This window comes from Salvelinus sp. IW2-2015, linkage group LG18 (genome assembly GCF_002910315.2).
Source record: "Salvelinus sp. IW2-2015 linkage group LG18, ASM291031v2, whole genome shotgun sequence".
In the NCBI taxonomy this organism is placed as follows: domain Eukaryota; kingdom Metazoa; phylum Chordata; class Actinopteri; order Salmoniformes; family Salmonidae; genus Salvelinus; species Salvelinus sp. IW2-2015.
This window is the reverse complement of record NC_036858.1, coordinates 6,975,621-6,994,284: the sequence shown is the minus strand read 5'-3', so window position 1 is coordinate 6,994,284 and position 18,664 is coordinate 6,975,621. Positions and strand designations below refer to the sequence as shown.

General features: G+C 45.3%; 1 protein-coding gene across 2 annotated transcripts in view; it reads right to left on the bottom strand.

Moving 5' to 3' along the window:
• The window catches only part of htra1b (HtrA serine peptidase 1b), a 33,532-nt gene extending 18,161 nt beyond the window's left edge, over positions 1 to 15,371 (bottom strand). For both annotated transcript variants that reach the window (XM_024008843.2, XM_024008844.2), the window contains exons 1-3: positions 14,706 to 15,371; positions 5,367 to 5,466; positions 3,324 to 3,528 (exon numbers count right to left, since the gene is read on the bottom strand). In XM_024008843.2, coding sequence (XP_023864611.1) covers positions 3,324 to 3,528; positions 5,367 to 5,466; positions 14,706 to 15,162 — 762 coding nt within the window. In that variant the 5' untranslated portion in view covers positions 15,163 to 15,371. The remainder of the gene's footprint in view (positions 1 to 3,323; positions 3,529 to 5,366; positions 5,467 to 14,705) is intronic.
• Positions 15,372 to 18,664: the final 3,293 nt, after the last annotated feature.

Genomic DNA, 18,664 nt, shown 5'->3' with positions numbered 1-18,664 from the left:
CAATTGCACAGGGCGGGGTTGAGACCCAGGGCCTCCAGCTTGATGATGAGCTTGGAAGGTACTATGGTGTTGAATGCTGAGCTGTAGTCAATGAACAGCATTCTTACATAGGTATTCCTCTTGTCCAGATGGGATAGGGCAGTGTGCAGTGTGATGGCGATTGCAGATCATTTAGATAAGTTATCTTTGCCTTCTTGGGTACAGGAACAATGGTAGCCATCTTGAAGCTTGTGGGGACAACAGACTGGGATAGGGAGCGATTGAATATGTCCGTAAACACACCAGCCAGCTGGTCTGCGCATGCTCTGAGGACGCGGCTGGGAATGCCGTCTGGGCCTGCAGCCTTGCGCGGGTTAACACGTTTAAATGTTTTACTCACGTCAGCCACGGAGAAGGAGGGGGGGCGCAGTCCTTGTTAGTGGGCTGCGACGGTGGCACTGTATTATCCTCAAAGCGGGCAAAGAAGGTGTTTAGTTTGTCTGGAAGCGTGACGTCGGTGTCCGTGACGTCGGTGGCTGGATTTCTTTTTGTAGTCTGTAATTTCCTGTAGACCCTGCCACATACGTGTCTGAGCTGATGAATTGCAACTCCACCTTGTCTCTGTACTGGCATTTCGCTTATTTGTTTGCCTTGTGGAGGGAATAGCTACACTGTTTATATTCAGACATTTTCCCAGACCTATTTCCATGGTTAAATGCGGTGGATTGCACTTTCAGTTTTGCACGAATGCCGACATCCATCCACGATTTCTGGTTAGGGTAGGTTTTAATAGTCACAGTGGGTACAACATCTCCAATGCACTTCTTTATAAACGCACTCACCGAGTCAACGTATAGGTTGATGTTGTTCTCTGAGGCTGACGGGAACATATTCCAGTCCACGTGATCAAAACAATATTGAAGAGTGGCTTCCGATTGGTTGGACCAGCGTTGAATGGTTCTCGTCAATGGTACATCATGTTTGAGTTTCTCCCTATAAGACGGAAGGAGCAAGATGGCGTCGTGTTCGGATTTGTGGATTTCCCCAGCTACAATAACTGCAGCCTCTGGATGTATGGTTTCCAGTTTGTATATAGTCCAGTGAAGTTCCTTGATGGCCGTCTTGGTGTCTGCTTGAGGGGTAATGTACACAGCTGTGACTATAACTGACGAAAATTCTCTTGGTAGGTCAAATGGCTGGCACTTGATTGTAAGGAATTCTAGATCGGGTGAGCAAAAGGACTTGAGTTCCTGTATGTTGTTATGATTACACCATGAGTTGTTAATCATAAAGCATACACCCCCGCCCTTCCTGTTCCCAGAGAACTGTTTATCTCTGTCGGCACAATGCATGGAGAAGCCCGGTGGCTGAACCGATTCCAACAACATATCCCGAGAGAGTCATGTTTCCGTGAAACAGAGAATGTTACAATCTCTGATGTCTCTCTGGAAGGCAACCCTTGCTCAAATTTCGTCTACCTTGTTGTCAAGAGACTGGACATTGGCTAGTAGTATTCTCGGGAGCGGTGTGCGATGTGCACGTCTACGGAGCCTGACTAGATGACCGCTTCGTCTGCCCCTTCTGCGGCGTAGTTGTTTTGGATCGCCTACTGGAATTAGATCCATTGTCCTGGGTGGTGGTCCGAACAGAGGATCCACTTCGGACGTTGAACTTATATCCAATAGTTCTTCCCGGTTGTATGTAATAAGACTTAAGATTTCCTGGGCTCCAAGTCACTGAGCGGGGAGAGAAACAGAGAAACAGAATCCTGTCCTTGTTGCCAACAGGAGACCATTTCTCTTCACTGTCTGTCAAAGCCTGTACAGACTCATCCTTTGACGCAATGGAAACAGAGCAGCGAGCGAGCCACAGCACATGCAGCTATATGCCTCGCAGGAGTACATCAGTGTTGCTCCCACTCCGCTTTGAGGACGGTCCTCCGCCATTACACCAACGCAGTGTAATCGTTCCACCTCACACTCCAAGACAGGGTCAGGGAGTTTGACCACTCTGTCTGGAAGGGGTCCGTCAGTCCTTGGATTCCCTCCTAAGGGTTCTCTTTGTGTTGTTGGTGAGGTTATTACAGTGTAATTGTCGGTTTAATGACTTTCGACAATTTAGGTTTCTAACTTATAATGACTTGAAGTCATTATGGAAGTAAAAATACACTGTCTATGCTCAGAGACAAACAATAAAACCTTTCAGAAGTGGATTTATAATGTTGACACTTTCAGTTGCAAATCACATAAAACGTGACACGCTATTGAGCAGCATCCAGGAGTCAGCCAGAGGCTTGTCTGGGAGGACTCACAGTAACGTGGCACAGGAGCCGGCCAGTGTAGGGGAGTTAGACACCCTATGCTCTAGATACACCCCTTCAAACACACACACACACACACACACACACAACATCACACACACCACACACACACACACACACACACACACACACCACACACACACACACACACACACACACACCACACACACAACACACACAACACACACACACACCACACACACACACACACACACACACACACCACCATACACTTCCTCCGTTTCAGTTTCTGGGACTATTCATTGGAACTAAGCCTGGACTGGTTCACACACACAGAGGGAACATTTTCCTCCTTGACACCCAAACAGCTCTAACCCTCAACTGGGTAATTACTCTTTTGGTAATAGTAGGAGAAGCAGACATATAAAACATAATGTTGACCCTAGTTATTGAACAACTGGACCAAAGATGAAAACTGTTCATTCAATCTAATCATACCAAAAAACGACCCTATTATCACAAGATACACATTCTCACAATTCATCATGTTTGTTGCTGAGGTGTCCTATTTCAACGATCTGACCTAGCTCAATTAAACCTAGCGGCCACCAAGATGATATGAAAAGTATTTTCATGCAGGGATTTGTCAGCCATAAATTAATCCAGTCTGTGTGAGCAGATGAATGACAATCTGTAAGACTGATGTTATTTGTCTTTGACCATTCAGAGCCACTGTTTAAAATCTCTCCATCACATTCCTGTTCTCTGCATCATCTCAGAGAGAAAGCAAGAGAGAGAGAGAAGAGAGAGGAGGGGGAGAGAGAGTGAGGAGGAGCGAGAGGAGAGAGAGAGAGAGAGAGAGAAGAGAGAGAGTACCAGAGAGAAGCCCGAGACGAGAGAGAGAAGAGAGAGAGAGATAGAGAACATAGAGTGGAAAGAGAATTGATTAGGGAAGGATGGGAGTGAAAAAGAGAGAGAAAAGGGAGGTTGAGGTAAACAGAAGCACCGGTGCATTCAGAGACTGCTGAAGAAGAGAGGCTTGGAGAGAGGTAACAGGGCTTACCGGGACGTCGATCTTGATGAGGGCGATGTCGGCCTTCTCGTCCACGTCTTTGATCTTGGCGTCGAAGGTAGCGCCACTCTTCAGCTCCACCTTCACCCGGTGCTTATTGGCCACCACGTGGGCGTTGGTCACGATCAGGCCGTCCTCTGACACTACAAAGCCAGAACCACTGGCCACTGCCACCTCCCGCTTAGAGAATACCATCCTGGGAAGAGGACAGAGACAGGAGACAGAGGACAGAGACAGGAGACAGAGGGTGAGACAGGGAGGCAGAGGGTGAGACAGAAAGACAGGGTGACAAAGGTGCGAGACAGAGAGACAGGGTGAAAGATCGCGAGACAGGGAAACATCCTTCATTGGTTTTCACCTAAAACTGTTCCACCTAAGACTGTTTGAAGTGCCTGCAACCAAGCTCTGTGATGTCCTGTAGTAGAACAATTTCAGAAAATCGGCCAAAGCATATGTTCTGCAATATCTGTAAATCCACGTCCATGAGCAGAAGACCAGATGGTACTGCAAAACATACTGTATACCATTTAGCTCAAAGCCCCTCTTAAAGATCCCTTGAATGAATAACCTGATGATGTGTTTATCAACAGTAGGGCGGGAGAATGTTTGTGTCCTCATAGCAACAGCAGGATCAACTTTGTAAACAATTTATACAAGGTCCTGAGTCAGGCAGACAACTATGTACACAGCTGTGACAGGCAGGAGATCTGGTGGGAGATCTACAGTGTTTAATATAGGTCTATAACGTTACTTGTCTAACACTCCATCCACTCCTATATACCTTAGAGTGAAATTGGTCACTTTCTTTAACTTTTACTGGGAAAAACCGCATGAGATACAGTACCTGTTCTACTGTGGTCAGTGTGAGTGTGTGTGTGTGTGTGTGTGTGTGTGTGTGTGTGTGTGTGTGGTGTGTGTGTGTGTGTGTGTGTGTGTGTGGGGTGTGTGTGTGTGTGTCCAGTGTGTCTGTGTTCAGTGTGAGTGTGTGTGTGTCCAGTGTGAGTGTGTGTGTGTGTGTGTGTGTGTGTGTGTGTGTGTGTGTGTGTGGTGTGTGTGTGTGTGTGTGTGTGTGTGTGTGTGTGTGTGTGTGTGTGTGTGTGTGTGTGTGTGTGTGTGTGTGTGTGTGTGTGTGTGTGTCTGTCAGACCTGGCCATCCCACAAACAAAAATACAGTTTACTATAGAATACTACAGCACTTACTATAGAATTCTGTAGTAAACTGTAGTATACTGTAGAATAGTATACTACACACTGTTGTATCCCTCGATCATGTGTAGTACGTAATATAGCATTTGGTAGTATACTGTAGAGTACTATAGTAAATACTACAATAAAAAAACACTGTAGTGAATACTACAGAAATGTCAACAAAAACACTACAGTCGACAAAAACACAACCCTAATTTGTGCCATAAGTGAGAAACCTATATGCCAAGTAAACACCATATATTGTGTTCCCTAAAGGATATAGAAAAGAGCAGAAGCTCTGACCTCTCCGTTCAGAACCCAGTCCTACCTACATGTTATGGCACATTAGCTCTTTTAGTACTTCTCCAGTAGGAGAAAGACCACACCTCTATGTCAAAGATAATAAAACAAAACCACTTTAGCAAACAGTACAGTAATGTCCCCAAAAAGACTACAGTAAACACTACAGTAAACAACTGTCCGCAAAAACACTACAGTAAATACTACAGTATACCTTACTACAGTCCTCAAAAACACTACAGTAAATACTACAGTATACCGTACTACAGTCCGCAAAAACACTACAGTAAATACTACAGTATACCATACTACAGTCTGCAAAAACATGACAGTAAAACTACAGTATATACTGCTCTTTTTTTACTACAATATGTATACTATAGTAAACTGGAAATACTACAGTATACTACAGTAAATATTACAGTATACACCGTAGTATTTTTTCATGTTCGATGTTTCTGTGTGTTGGTGTGTGTGTGTGTGTGTGTGTTGTTTTGTGTGTGTGTGCGTGTGTGTGAATGTGATGCAGAGAAGAGAGGTTCTTACTTGCGGTAGAGTTCAATATGAACCACAGCAGGAGCAATCTTCTCAACCACGTCAGCAATAAAGTTGTATCTGTGGCGCAGACTGTCTGGATTCTCCTGGCCTGGGAAACATCAAACACATACAGGGTTATATATTTGCCACAAGCCCCGAAATATTTCCAAATACTTCTGGGTAGGAAAATGATTATTTTGGCTTGGACTGGAACAGTGGGCATATCTATCTGTATAAAATGTTTGCTCAAAGTCTAAGCACTATACTGTGCATGTATATATATATATATATATATATATATATATATATATATATATATTACACTCTGTAAAGTCCCAAACTCCCAGGGGTACGGGCAATGCAATCCATTTATATTTTCCAACTGGGCTATACATTTGGGTGAGTTTTTCTCTCTCGCCTGAGCAGCCTTGTTTCACTGCCAAAAATACAATTAAACCATCTAGTGTTCAGCGAAATAACAACACAATGTCAAATACAGGTAGCCTAGTCAAATAATTAACATCCAACCACATTAACAGTTACTCTCTCGCGGGAATTCCACTAAGGGTCCGTATGTAGCCAAACGTAGCTGCTGCTCATGTTGGTATCTGTACTGATGGCGCAAAAGCCATGACAGGGAGACATAGTGGAGTGGTAACGCGCGTGCAAGCAGTTGCTCCCGACGCCACTTGGGTACACTACAGCATCCACGGAGAGGCTCTTGCTGCCAAGGGACTGCCTGACAGCTTGAAAGACGTTTTGGACACTACAGTGAAAATGGTTAACTTTGTTAAAGGAAGGCCCCTGAACTCTTGTGTATTTTCTGCACTATGCAATGATATGGGCAGCGACCATGTAACGCTTTACAACATACAGAAGTACGCTGGTTATCAAGGGGTAATGTATTGACATGTTTTTTTAAATTGAGAGACAAGCTTAAAGTTTTCTTTACTGACCATCATTTTCACTTGTCTGACCACTTGCATGATGACGAGTTTCTCACACGACTGGGACATCTGGGTGATGTTTTTATCTTGCCTGAATGATCTGAATCTAGGATTACAGGGACTCTCCGCAACTATATTCAATGTGAAGGACAACATTGAGGCTATGATTAAGAAGTTGGAGCTCTTCTCTGTCTGCATTAACAAGGACAACACACAGGTCTTTACATAATTGTATGATTTTTTTGTGTGGAAATGAACTCAAGCTTACGGACAATGTCAAATGTGATATAGAGAAGCACCTGAGTGAGTTGGGTGCACAATTATGCAGGTACTTTCCTGAAACGGACGACACAAACAACTGGATTCGTTATCCCTTTCATGCCCTGCTTCCAGTCCACTTACTGATATCTGAACAAGAGAGCCTCATCCAGATTGCAACAAGCGGTTCTGTGAAAATTTAATTTAATCAGAAGCCACTGCCAGGTTTCTGGATTAGGCTGCGCTCAGAGTATCCTGCCTTGGCAAATCACGCTGTTAAGACACTGATGCCCTTTGCAACCACATACCTATGTGAGAGTGGATTCTCGGCCCTCACTAGCAGGAAAATTAAATACAGGCACATTGTGTGTGGAAAATTATTCAAGACTGAGACTCTCTCCAACACAACCCAACATTGCAGAGTTATGTGCATCCTTTCAAGCACACCCTTCTCATTAACCTGTGGTGAGTTATTCACCGTTTTCAATGAACAAATAAGGTTTTATATGTAAGATGGTTAAATAAAGTTAAAATTATTGATTATTATTATATTATTACTTGTGCCCTGGTTCTATAAGAGCTCTTTGTCACTTCCCACAAGCCGGGTTATGACAAAAACTCACACTCATTCTTATGTTTAATAAATGTATCATATAGTGTGTGTGTGGCAGACTTACAATGATGGAAAAAAACTACATTTGAGAGTGCACTGACCATGGTGCTAGAGGGGGTACGCTGCTGGATGTTGAATGTTTGAAGGGGTACGGGACTATAAAAAGTTTGGGAACCACTGCTCTACACTATACTCTTATAAAGGAGCTTTAAAGAGCGCAGGGGACCTCCTATCATCACTATACTGTATAAACATAAGCATATTCTCTATTGATAACATCCAGATCGGTAGTGCGAGGGACAGAACTCAGCTGAATCTAAAAAAGGGAAATTGGAACATCTGCTTTGAGGCTCCGTATTGTACTGCATGGTCAGTCCAGCTGAAGATCTTCTGATCTCCTCACTGAGCTTATGAAACTCAGGAAGTGACTCAAATCTGAAGTTTTATAACCATAACACTTGATCTTTACCTTGCGCAACCTTTGGTTATGGAACAGCTGCAGTGCGTGCAAAACATGTGCAATTACGCCTTCACCTCCTCCCTTTGGGTCTGTGTCGGTCCAGTCAAAGAATATCCCTAGGTCTATCCTCCATCTCCTCCCTCTAATAAATAGCATCTTTCCAACCCACCTCGCAAACTGACAAAAGAGTTCTCATAGGTTGTGTGGTTTGGTCTCACACAACCTATGATAGGCAAAACAATAACTGGTGTTTCCCCCTTTTATCTTACATTCCAACAACAATGCACTGCAGATGGGCTGCTGAACTGGGCTGAGCACTCCCAATCACCCCAACCACAACATCATGGACATTCACAATGAGACCCGCGGAGGCTCCTCAGAGGAGGAAGGGGAGGACTATCCTCCTCAGTGAATTTCATACAAATAAAAATTGTAAAACATTTAAAAGTTATCATTTTTAGATAAAACTATACTAAATATATTCATGTCACCAAATAATTGATTAAGACACACAATTTTGCAAAGGTCTACAGTAGTCTCAACAACACTCTGTAGGGTAGCACCATGGTGTAGCCGGAGGCCAGCTAGCTTCCTTCCTCCTCTGGGTACATTGACTTCAATACAAAACCGAGGAGGCTCATGGTTCTCACCCCCTTCCATAGACTTACACAATAATTATGAGAACTTCCAGGGGACGTCCTCCAATCTATCAGAGCTCTTGCAGCATGAACTGCAATGTTGTCCACCCAATCAAAGGATCAGAGAATTAATCTAGTACTGAAAGCATACACTACAGCTAGCTAGCACTGCAGTACATACAATGTGGTGAGTAGTTCATTCAAAGAGAAAGAAAGACAGTAGTTGAACAGTTTTGAAGAAATTAATTACTTCCAAAATGAAAGAGAAGCAAGAGAGAAATAGAGAGTGAGAGAGATTGTCATATTTTTTAAACTTTCATATTCACTTACTTAGCTAGAAAATGCAGCTAGCTAGTGTAGCCTAGTGAAACACCCTTCTCAAACAGAGGGATGCTATGTTAACTAGCTGGCTATGACTTTCCAACACAACACTGGAACTCTTCCAAGTCAAGGTAAGCTTTTGGTTTGACAAATGTATTGTCCCTGGGGCCCGCCAGGGTAACTGCTTACTGACTGTTCACTAACGTTACTGCATGATTGTAGCAGAGTTACTAACGCGTTAGTTCTATTAGCTATGCTGACTATGGTGTTACTTTAGCTAATATAGTGACAACGATGTAGGCTGTGTGTAGCGGTTATGATATGGTTTGGCTTGGAAAGGTTTTTTCGCCTGGTCACATACAGCTGATGTATGTGCCTCGGCTTATGGTAGAGAAATTAACATTATATTCTCTGGCAAAAGATCTGGTGGACATTCCTGCAGTCAGCATGCCAATTGCACACTCCCTCAAAACTTGAGACATCTGTGGCATTGTGTTGTGTGACAATTTTAGAGTGGCCTTTTATTGTGCCCAGCACAAGGTTGCACCTGTGTAATGATCATGCTGTTAAATCAGCTTCTTGATACGCCACACCTGTCAGGTGGACGGATTATCTTGGCGAAGGAGAAATGCTCACTAACAGGGATGTAAACAAATGTGTACAAATAATTGTTGCTAAATAAGCTTTTTGTGTGTATGGAAAATGTCTGGGATATTTTATTTCACCTTATGAAACATGGGACCAACACTTTACATGTTGCATTTATATTTTTGTTCAGTATAGATTGGCATATTAGATTCTGGCAACATCAATTCAACAGGTTATGACAGCCTAGTCTGTGTTTGTTTCATTAATATTATCTTAGGCTATAAGGACTTTCACAGACCTCAAACCACCCAGAGAAGTGGCATAGCAGTCTATATATTTCCAGATCCAGCCTCCACCATCATGACTAGTCAACTTCTATGTAATAATTCTTTCATCGTGTTGCCGAAAAGAGTAAGAGAGAGGGGAGAGTTCACTCGACCTGACCTGCATACAGAGACATGCACTCAGGCACACCATGTAAAATGGCTTTCAATCAAATCACATACAAATACTTCAGCTTTGATAAAAGGTCAAAAGATCAGTTGTAAATTGAGGACTCTCTATCTTTCTTAATCACCATCAGTCACACCATCTATTTTGTGCACTGAAAGCCTATAGCATGATTGAACAGATACAGGCACACACAGGCACACACACACATGCACGCACAAATACACACACACACAAACAAACACACACCCCAATTGAAATTGTATCACGTGGAGCGAGAAAATAATAGCCCTCTAACCTTACAGATGTGTGTTTCTCTGCCAAGTGGATCTCCTGATTATGGGGCATGCCATGGCCTGTCTGTCTATTCTTACCCACTGATGGTTTCCTGATGAGTCCATCAGCTATATGACAAGGGGTGCTTGGCTTGACTGTCTGTCAGGCTGCTTTGGCCCCTCTCACAATCTGAAGTGAGTACATAGAGAGAGAGACACAGAGGCTGGCAGGAAGTGTTATGTCTTAATACTGTAAACATGGTCAAAGACAACTGTGTGGAATAGATCTTCCTCAATAGGTTCTTCTTTATTTGACTACAGCAACAGTGTTGCATGATTGAGGGGTTTCTTGCAGAATCTGTGAGTCCATTTAAATACTTGAGGATTTAGACCAGGCTACCACGTTTCAGAATAGACCACAACCTCTGGTGGGCTAGTGCCCTGGTCTTAGCAACAATGTCTGTCAACCACCCAGCCCTCCCCACTCCTGTGACAAGAGTGTCCATGTTTGCCCATGGGTATTTTAATCAAGCATCCACTGTTATTCCCATGGTGCTGTTGACATCAGTTGCTTAGGAGTTCTTCCATGCTACTCCCTCTCCCGCTATTGAAGGCACTGGGTGGCAATGGGTTGCAGGCTGGACCCTCTGACTACCACACACGCACACACACACACACACACACACACACACACACACACACACACACACACACACACACACCACACACACACACACACACACACACACACACACACACACACACACACACACACACACACACACACACACACACACACACACACACACACACATTGACTCTGTCTCATCCAATATGATGTTGGACGTCTTGACGTTGCCAAAGCTCAACCCCAGACTTCAAGTGAGTTTATGTGAGTGTGTTTGTGCACCTTGGCTGCCGTGCTCACCACTAAACTAATGTTTAACCTGCTGTGAGCTCCTTACATTTGAAAGGGTATGGAAAAAACAAGCTTCGAAGCAGTGTTTGCACTTGTCTGAGCGATGGTCAAATCCAATCATGTAAACAACAGGTGTAGACTAACAGTGAAATGCCTACTTACAGGCATTTCAACAATACAGAGAGAAAATCTTAAAAATAATAGAACGATAATAACACAAGGAATGAGTAATGATAACTTGGCTATATACACGAGGATACCAGTACCGAGTCTATGTGCAGGGGCACGAGGTAATTGAGGAAGATAACTACATACAGGTATGAATAAAGTGACTAGGCAACAAGATAGATAATAAGCAGTAGCAGCAGCGTATGTGATGAGTCAGAATAGTTAGTGCAAAGGGAGGGGTCAATGCAGATAGTCCGGGCAGCCATTTGATTAATTGTTCAGCAGTCTTATGGCTTGGGGGTAGAAGCTGTTAAGGAGCCTTTTGGACCTAGACGGTGCTCTGGTATAGAGGTCCTGGATGGCAGGAAGCTTTGCCCCAATGATGTACTTGGCCGTATGGACTACCCTCCGTATCGCCCTGTGGTCGGATGCCAATCAGTTGCCATACCAGGCAGTGATGCAGCCAGTCGAGATGCACTCAATTGTGCAGCAGTATAACTTTTTGAGGATCTGAGGGACAACGGCAAATCTTTTCAGCCTCCTGAGGGGAAAGAGGCGTTGGTGTGTGTGGAGCATGTTAGTTCCTTAGTGACACCGAGGAACACCGAGCCCTGTTGATATGGATGGGGGCATGCTCGGTCCTCCATTTCCTGTACTCCACGATCAGTTGCTTTGTCTTGCTAACGTTGAGGAAGAAGTTGTTGTCCTGGCACCACACTACCCAGTCTCAGGCCTTCTCCCTGTATGCTGTCTCATCGTAGTCGGTGATCAGGCCTACCACCATCGTGTCGTCAGCAAATGGTGTTGGAGTTGTGCGCGGCCACACAAACGTGGGTGAACAGGGAGTACAGGAGGGGACTAAGCACACACCCCTGAGGGGCCCCCGTGTTGTGGGTCAGTGTGGCGGATGTTTTCTTGTCTACCCTCACCCCCTGGTGGCGGCCCGTCAGGAAGTCCAGGATCCAATTGCAGAGGAAGTTGTGTTCAGTCCCAGGGTCCTGAGCTTAGTGGTGAGCTTGGAGGGCACTCTGAACTGTTGAACTCTGAGCTGTAGTCAATGAACAGCATTCTCACATAAGTGTTCCTCTTATCCAGGTGGGAGAGGGCAGTGTGGAGTGCAATAGAGATTGCGTCAACTGTAGATCTGTTGGGGCGGTATGAGAATTGGAGTGGGTCCAGAGTGTCTGGGATGATGGTGTCGACATGAGCCATGACCAGSCTTTCAAAGCATTTCATGGCTACAGATGCAAGTGCTACGGGGTGATAGTCATTTAGACAGGTTACCTTGGCGTTCTTGGGCACAGGGAATATGGTGGTCTGCTTGAAACATGTAGGTGTTACAGACTAGGTCAGGGAGAGGTTGAAAATGTCAGTGAAAACACTTGCCCGCTGATCAACGCATGCTCTGAGTACACATCCTGGTGATCCATCTGGACCTGTGGCCTTGCGAATGTTAACCTGTTCAAAGGTCTTATGTTAACCTGTTTAAAGGTCTTACTCACATCGGCTACAGAGAGCGAGATCACACAGTCGTCTGGAACAGCTTGTGCTCTGTCACTGTCTGTCACTGTCAGCTGTGGAGCAGTTCGTCACAGCACTCACCATCATGTCACTCATACAGAGAGCTGAGCATCATCAAGAGCAAATAAATAAACAGGTATTAACATAGTATTAACTAACTTAGCTACCAATTAACTAAACATGTCTCAAATTTGATTTGAACCTCTCCAGCAACAAAACATCTTATTGTTAGAGATTCCATTCACACTTCTTTCCATTCAAAAGGTATTAAGACACCATTCCATTCACTTTCTACTGACAGAGTTTAGTTGATTTTATATCCATGCCTGTCAATCACACATATACAGTACATATGGAACAAGTCACCTCATGACGAAACGGGTCTACAAAACATGGCTCAACGACTGTAGAATTTGACCTAGATCTTGATCTGTTTAGAAGTTATACAATCGACTGACTTCATGAGGTACAGATGCTATGCTATCGTAGGTGGGAGCAGCTCATGTAATGGCTTTATGACTGAGAGTTCTACCATATCTTTGGCTTGGCTGAAACTCCTGGAAACCTCCCTCAGTGCTGAGCGATACTGTCCTCAGTTATTGAGTGAAACAGCTATTTTTAAGGTATCAAGGTAAGCCAGTCCTCTGATCTGATGGTGCTAAACAGAGTCCCAAAATCTGAAAGGGAGTTTTGTGTTCAAAAGTTGGGAGAGGGAGGAGGAGGAGGAGAAGAATGAGGGAGTGATGAGTGGGTAGCAGGAGTTGGATACTCAAAAGGGTTCTACCTGGAACCAAAAGGGGTTATTCAATGGGTTCTCCTATTGGAACAGCCGATGGAACCCTTTTTGGTTCTAGATAGCACCTTATTTCCAAGAGTGTACTGTAGCAGAAAGCTGGCTGGCACAGAATGATCCAGGTGTGAATGGTGTGTTCATAGCTGTGTGTGTGTATGTATGTGTGTGTGTGTGTGTGTGTGTGTGTGTGTGTGTGTGTGTGTGTGTGTGTTTTCAATGTGTACCTTGAGGCCAAGCATCACAACTATACACATCCCAGAAGCAGAAAGACCGTATTTATTTACACTGCATACACCAAGTTCCCAAGAAAGCCTTGAAAGCCTTGCACGCAAAAACTAAAGTAGGGCAGTTGATTGGGGTGGATGGGTAGGCGTGTAACGTAAACGTCTTGCATCCCAAGGGTTCCGTGTTCAAATCTCGTAAGGACAATTTTAGCTAATTAGCAACTTTGCAACTACTTACTACTTTGCAACTAACATGTTGGCTAACCCTTAACCTAATTCCTAACCTAGTTAACGTTAACCAATAGATAGATAACGTTAGCCACTTAGCCACCTAGATAACGTTAGCTACAACAAGTTAGAATTAGCAACATATCCTACATTTTGCAAATGTGTAACATATTGTAACGACCCTGGGTTTATAAGCGCGGAAATCGACTCTGCCGCTTGAGCATGCTTTTGCGGCACAGTCGATAGCGCGCCGGACTTCGGGCTAGAAGGTCGAGGGTTCGAGACCTGCTCCCTGCCTGTTTCATTACAATATTGTAAGAATTGCAATTCGTAACCTATCATACGACATGGATGATGGACGTCCACATATTAATACATACTATACGAAATGTAACATATCATACTAATTGGAGTGACCCAGATGTATGTTTACTATGTCCAGGTCGGCATGTGAAGCCCATACCGGTTAATTAGTCAAAATAACATGGACAGGGAAGAAAACCTAAACAGCCACGAAGGCACACCATTGAAATGTCAATCAAACTGCAAGTAAAATGTGTTATTAACCAACAAATTAAGATATTTGTTAAATATGGTATCCTTGTGAAAAACATGTATGGCACAAAATCTCTATCTGGTTTAACCGTAGGCTACTGGTAAATGTGTTGGGGTGTGATTGTTATACATGTTGGGACATACTGGCTGTGCCACTGGGCTAGGCTACAGTAAAACAGATCCATTTGAACTCGGTAACATGTTATTTCGGGAGATGGGATGTTTTAATGAGCAAACAATTATGACGATTCAACGCAGACCAATTCAATGGATAATATTATTTCTATTTGGTCTACACCTTTTATGCATTATGGTTTTACGCACAATATTGCACTTGCTCAGGCTTTAAACAAGACATAATTTGTTATACATTGTGTTGAATTCCAATACCTTTGCTACAGGTTCCTCTCTGTATGAAGATGACCGGTGGCTGCTGCAGCTTCAGAGCCCGATTACTCACTCTCTTCAGTTCGCAGATGTTTTGGTAGGACACCCCGTCACTGCCGCACACCGGGTCCGAACCTTTGCAGACGCACACACCGCTTTTGCCCCGACGCCTCACTGTGGCGGACACCCCAATTCCGTCCGTTATCGAGCATTCCATGCCCTCTCCGCACTCCGGGTCCCCTAATCTCCCTGTGCCGCCGCATGCCTCACCCTCTTCGGACGCACAGACCGGACAACAGTCGCATTGGTCAAGTATGTCGCCGGCCATGCAGTCCGCAGGGATCGGGGGACATAGAGATTTGTCACATTTATCTGGACAGCCGATGACATATCGCTTGGTTCTTGCCTCGCAAACTAAAGGAGCAAGGAGAAAAGTTGCGCAGATGACCGACCAAAACATTGTTAAATATTAAATTGAAAAAAATTCAATGTTGTCAAAAAACGAATTTTCAAACGTTTCTACAAAAATGTTTTATCTGCATAAATAATAAACGTTGCATAAATGTGAAAATAAATGTCAGTTGCTTTTCACTAAACTGTGCTTCGTTAGTCTACTGCTGTCAGACAACAAAGCTGCTGTAACTCCCTCTGTGATGTTGCAGAGTTTATAAAGGCAACAACACGTTGTAGCAATATAAACAAGACAGGGGATGGGTGGGCTCTACTGACGTGCAGAGGGTTCAGTACATATGCCTCCTCCACCCGCCCTGTTACTGAGGCTATGTCAGAGCATCAGAATGTACCCTGAGTTCATTTCAAACTGATCATACATTGCTTCATTCAGTTGCTCAAAGAAAAAATGGAAATACACTTTTGCTCTTATAGTAGCATCGCCTACCCATTCATTTCCACTGCATATAACTGAGTTGTATAGATTTAAGTACTGCACTGGACTAGGCCTAATAATTGTTGTGGAAATTCAAAGATGCCCAAAGCAATTGCATGCTCTTTGATCATTGATTTTTCCTTTGCCAGACTATCAATGTTCAACAATCTGGTTACGTAAAACAAAAGCCACTATAGATGCTTGGTGCAGTGTAATTTTTTTTTATAGGATCCTCAGAAGTTGAATTTACAGCCGGGAAAGTGATGAAGTGAAAGCAAAGGTTATCATAGTTCAGTTTAAAGATTTGGGGTTGCAGTCCTTGATTTGTTGATGGTCTGGGTCTGGGTAAGGGCCAGGCATACGCCTACAGTATGTTATGTCCATTAATGTTATTGCATGATTCTGAGAACCCTAATGTCTACGTCAGTATTCTGGAATGCTCATCCATTCCATGGCATCGTACTGGAATCCAAAAGCAAATATAATCACTTCCATGTGCTGTTTGTAATGGATTGATCGAATACCCTAAAGTCCTAATGCACTTTAAATGACAGATGCTTGCAATGGTCTTTGAAGAGTTTCTCTCCCACAATGCATCATTTCCAAGGGTGCTGTGAGCCTAACTCTGGTTTTGTGTTTGTTGCTATTACCACTCTCATTGTGACTAAATGGGATACAGCTTTTGTCAGATTACAATTTATGTAGCAGGTTAGAATAATTTACGCAGCAGGTTAGGATACTTATGGTAGCACGTTAGGAGAATTAGGTTAAGGTTAGGTTAAAAGGGTTAGGGTTAGCTAAAATGTTTCAACCTGTCACGACTCCTACCGAAGGTGGCTCCTCTTCCTGTYCGGGCGGTGCTCGCCGGTCGTAGTCACCGGTCTACTAGCTGCCACCATCCCTTTTCCCTTTTCCCTTTTCTGTTGGTTTTGTCTTATTAGTTACACCTGTTCCTTGTTTACGTTTAGTGGGGCTATTTAAGCTGGTCAGCCGCCTGCTCTTTGTGCGGGCTTATTCTTTTCACTGTGTTTGTGTGTGGTAGTGTATTTTGGTAGTGTGTTTTGTTGGGTATCGTGTTTGTTGCGCCCGTGTGTGTTGGCGCGCACGATTTGTTCCCTGTGCCTATTAAAGCACTACTCAGTTCCTTCTGCCTCCTGCGCCTGACTCCGCACCCACTACGCTTAAGTGCGTCACAGAAGCCCGCACCCTAACAATATATGGAGTCAGCAGGAGCCGCGGCCACCCCTCTTCCATCGATGGAGGAACGCGTCCTCCACCATACCACCATCCTCCATCGGATTGGGTCTGCAATGGATCAGATGATGGAGCGCATGGACCGATGGGAGAGGAGTGGTCTCCCCACCTCATCTCCGGCTCTTCCGGACGAGTCCACCTACTCCTCTGGCGGCGTCCGGTTCCAGCGCACTTCGTCTTGCGCCCCCGAGGGAGTACGATGGAGCGGCGGCTGGGTGCCAGGGGTTTTTACTCCAGCTCGAGTTGTACCTGGCTACCGTGAGGCCGATTCCCTCGGGGGAGGAGAGTGTGAGAGTCCTCGTCTCCTGGAGTGGGCTCTGGAGCTCTGGAGTGGGCCCGACTCGGCGAGGGATCACTATCCCGAGTTCACCCGCCGTTTCCGGGCCGTGTTTGACCATCCTCCGGAGGGCAGAGCGGCGGGTGAGCGACTATTCCACCTTAGGCAGGAGACGAGGAGCGCACAGGATTTTGTGTTGGAGTTCCGGACTTTGGCCGCTGGGGCCGGGTGGAATGACCGGGCCCTGATAGACCATTACTGGTGCAGCCTCCGGGAGGACGTCCGCAGGGAGCTAGCTTGTCGGGACGCCACTCTCTCCCTCGATGAACTGATAGACATGTCAATCCGGCTGGACAATCTGCTAGCTGCCCGCGGGCGTTCAGAAAGGGCCCTGTCAGTTCCACCTCCCAGCCCTCCTGCTCCTACTCCTATGGAATTAGGGGGGGCTGCTTCGAGGGGTACCGGAGGAGGTGGTTCCTCCTGCACCAGCTGTGGTCGGAGAGGACACACGGCCGACCGGTGCTGGAGGAGCCTGTCTGGGAGTCGAGAGGGCAGGCAGAACACTTCTCGGTCACCCCAGGTGAGTCAGCATCAAACTCACCCAGAGCCCCCTGTTGGTCACATGTTTGTCTTAATTTTTTTTCTTGAATTTTCTCCCACTTTCCAGCATAAGGCGCTAGTCAATTCAGGCGCAGCTGGGAACTTTATGGATCGCGGACTCGCCCGGAAGCTGGGTATTCCGCTGGTGCCGATAGATCCCCCCTTCCCCGTGCACTCCTTAGATAGCCGACCATTACGGTCAGACCTAGTCAAGGAGGCCACGGTTCCAGTGGACATGGTAACGCAGGGGAATCATAAGGAGCGGATTAGTCTCTTCCTTATCGATTCACCTGCATTTCCAGTGGTGCTGGGGGTTCCCTGGCTGGCCAGTCACAATCMCAGGATTTCGTGGAGACAGGGGGTTCTCCAGGGGTGGTCAGAGGMGTGTTYAGGTAGGTGTATGGGAGTTTCCATCGGTRCCAYRTCGGTGGAGAGTCCAGACCAGGTGTCCACTGTGCGCATTCCCTMTGAGTATGCCGATTTGGCTATCGCCTTCTGTAAGAAGAGGGCGACTAAATTACCACCCCRTCGACAGGGGGATTGTGCGATAAACCTCCAGGTAAACGCTGCGCTKCCCAGGAGTCACGTGTACCCATTGTCRCAGGAGGAGACGTTGGYTATGGAGACATATGTCAYGGAATCTCTGCGACAGGGRTACATTCRGCMCTCCACGTCACCWGTCTCCTCGAGTTTCTTTTTCGTGAAGAAAAAGGAGGGAGGTCTGCGTCCGTGCATTGATTATCGAGGTCTCAATTCCATCACAGTGGGGTTTAGTTACCCGCTACCTCATCGCCACGGCGGTGGAATCATTTCACGGAGCGCGGTTTTTCACGAAACTGGATCTCAGGAGCGCGTATAATCTGGTGCGTATTCGGGGGGGAGTCGAGTGGAAAACCGCATTTAGTACTACATCTGGCCATTATGAGTACCTCGTCATGCGTATGG